Source organism: Emiliania huxleyi (genome assembly GCF_000372725.1).
Source record: "Emiliania huxleyi CCMP1516 chromosome Unknown EMIHUscaffold_120, whole genome shotgun sequence".
Classification (NCBI taxonomy): Eukaryota; Haptophyta; order Isochrysidales; family Noelaerhabdaceae; genus Emiliania; species Emiliania huxleyi.
The window spans coordinates 206,897-208,292 of NW_005201391.1; the positions used below are offsets into that span (position 1 = coordinate 206,897).

The following is a 1,396-nucleotide window of genomic DNA, read 5'->3' on the forward strand; positions in this document are numbered from 1 at the left end:
AGGTGCTCTAGCTGGTCTGAGAGCCCGTCAAGGACGGGAGTCAAGTCGATCGTCAGCATGGGGGGGGGGGGGGGCTGGGAGGCGGGGAGGCGGGCGCCCGAGTTGTCGACAGCTAGTCGGTACCGCGCCCTGCGGATCTGCTGCATGTCTTGCTGCAGCGCCTGGGAGGGGCGGCGAGGGGGCGGCGAGGGGGCGGCGAGGGGGCGGTGAGGTAAGAGACAGAGGCGGTGCGTAGCGAGTAAAGGGGGTTGCGGGGGGGGAAGGGGTGCGAGGACGGCTGGAGAGGACGGCGGCGGTGCTGCAGACGCCTGAGGCAGCCTCACGAGCCGCCCCTTGTCGCGGACGGCTCGCAAGACAAAGGCGCGGATGTGCCAGACGGCATAGGTGGAGAAGGCGACGCCGCGTCCGACGTCGAAGAGGCGCAGTGCGCGGAGGAGTCCCTGCGCGCCCTCCTGCAAAAAGTCGGCCTTCTCCATGACCGACGCGTCCCTCCAGTTCGGGATGACTTGGTTCACCTGCGGGGCGTGCCAGGGTCCGTGTCGTGGACATGTCGTGGACATGTCTGGGAGGAGGTCTCCAGTTCGGGCGTCTCTCGGAGATGTCTCGGAGGTGTCTCGGAGGTGTCTCGGAGGTGTCTCGGAGAGGTCTGCACCTCGCGGTAGATCAGGCCCTGGTTCTCGGCGAAGAGGCGGTTGTAGGCGGCTCGGCCTACGCCATGCCACACGCCAGAGGTCAGGGCAGAAAGGGGCAGAGAGTACAAGGGCTGCGGCGTGCGGCGAGCAGAGTCGAGTGGGAGGGGAGGGGCAGGGTCCGTGTCCTTGCATCTAGGGGGGGAGGGGCCAATAGACTCGCGCAGTCGGAACTCGACGTCGCTCATCGAGGGCGGCAGCATCTCGCGCAGCTCGGCGACGTCGCGAGAGGCCCACGGGGCGCAGACGCCGCTCGACTGGGGAGGGGAGGGTGGGTGGGGGGGGGGGGGGAGGTGGGGGGGTGGTGGGGGGGGGGGGGTTAAAGAAAGTCCCGGAGGGGGGGGAACTTTCCGGAAAATTTGGGAAGACTTCCGGAAACTTCCGGAAATTTCCGGAAAAAATGTGGGAATCCCCCGGGGAAACAAACCTGGGGGGGAACCCCAACCCCCCCCGCGGCGGTGGCGGAAGCAGCCGCCGCCGCGGCGGGTTTTTCCGTGTGGCCCATGCGGCTTAAGACCCCCTGCAGCGAGGGGGGGGGCCTTACCGTGGCGCCCGTCTTCTTCGGCTTCTTCGGCGGTTTGGGGGCCAGCTCCCTCCGCGCATTGGAAGCCTGCAAACGTGTCCCGGACATTTCCCGGACTTTTCCCGGACCGGTGTCCCGGAAGGGTCCTGGACCTTTTTCGGTGTCCCCAAAGTTTCCCCGAAGT

General features: G+C 67.6%; 1 protein-coding gene across 1 annotated transcript in view; it reads right to left on the bottom strand.

Moving 5' to 3' along the window:
• EMIHUDRAFT_361874 (hypothetical protein) overlaps positions 1–1,396 on the bottom strand; it is a 3,867-nt gene that overhangs the window by 927 nt on the left and 1,544 nt on the right. Inside the window, exons 4-7 of the mRNA XM_005790302.1 lie at positions 841–946; positions 653–708; positions 309–515; positions 45–161 (exon numbers count right to left, since the gene is read on the bottom strand). Coding sequence (XP_005790359.1) covers positions 45–161; positions 309–515; positions 653–708; positions 841–946 — 486 coding nt within the window. The remainder of the gene's footprint in view (positions 1–44; positions 162–308; positions 516–652; positions 709–840; positions 947–1,396) is intronic.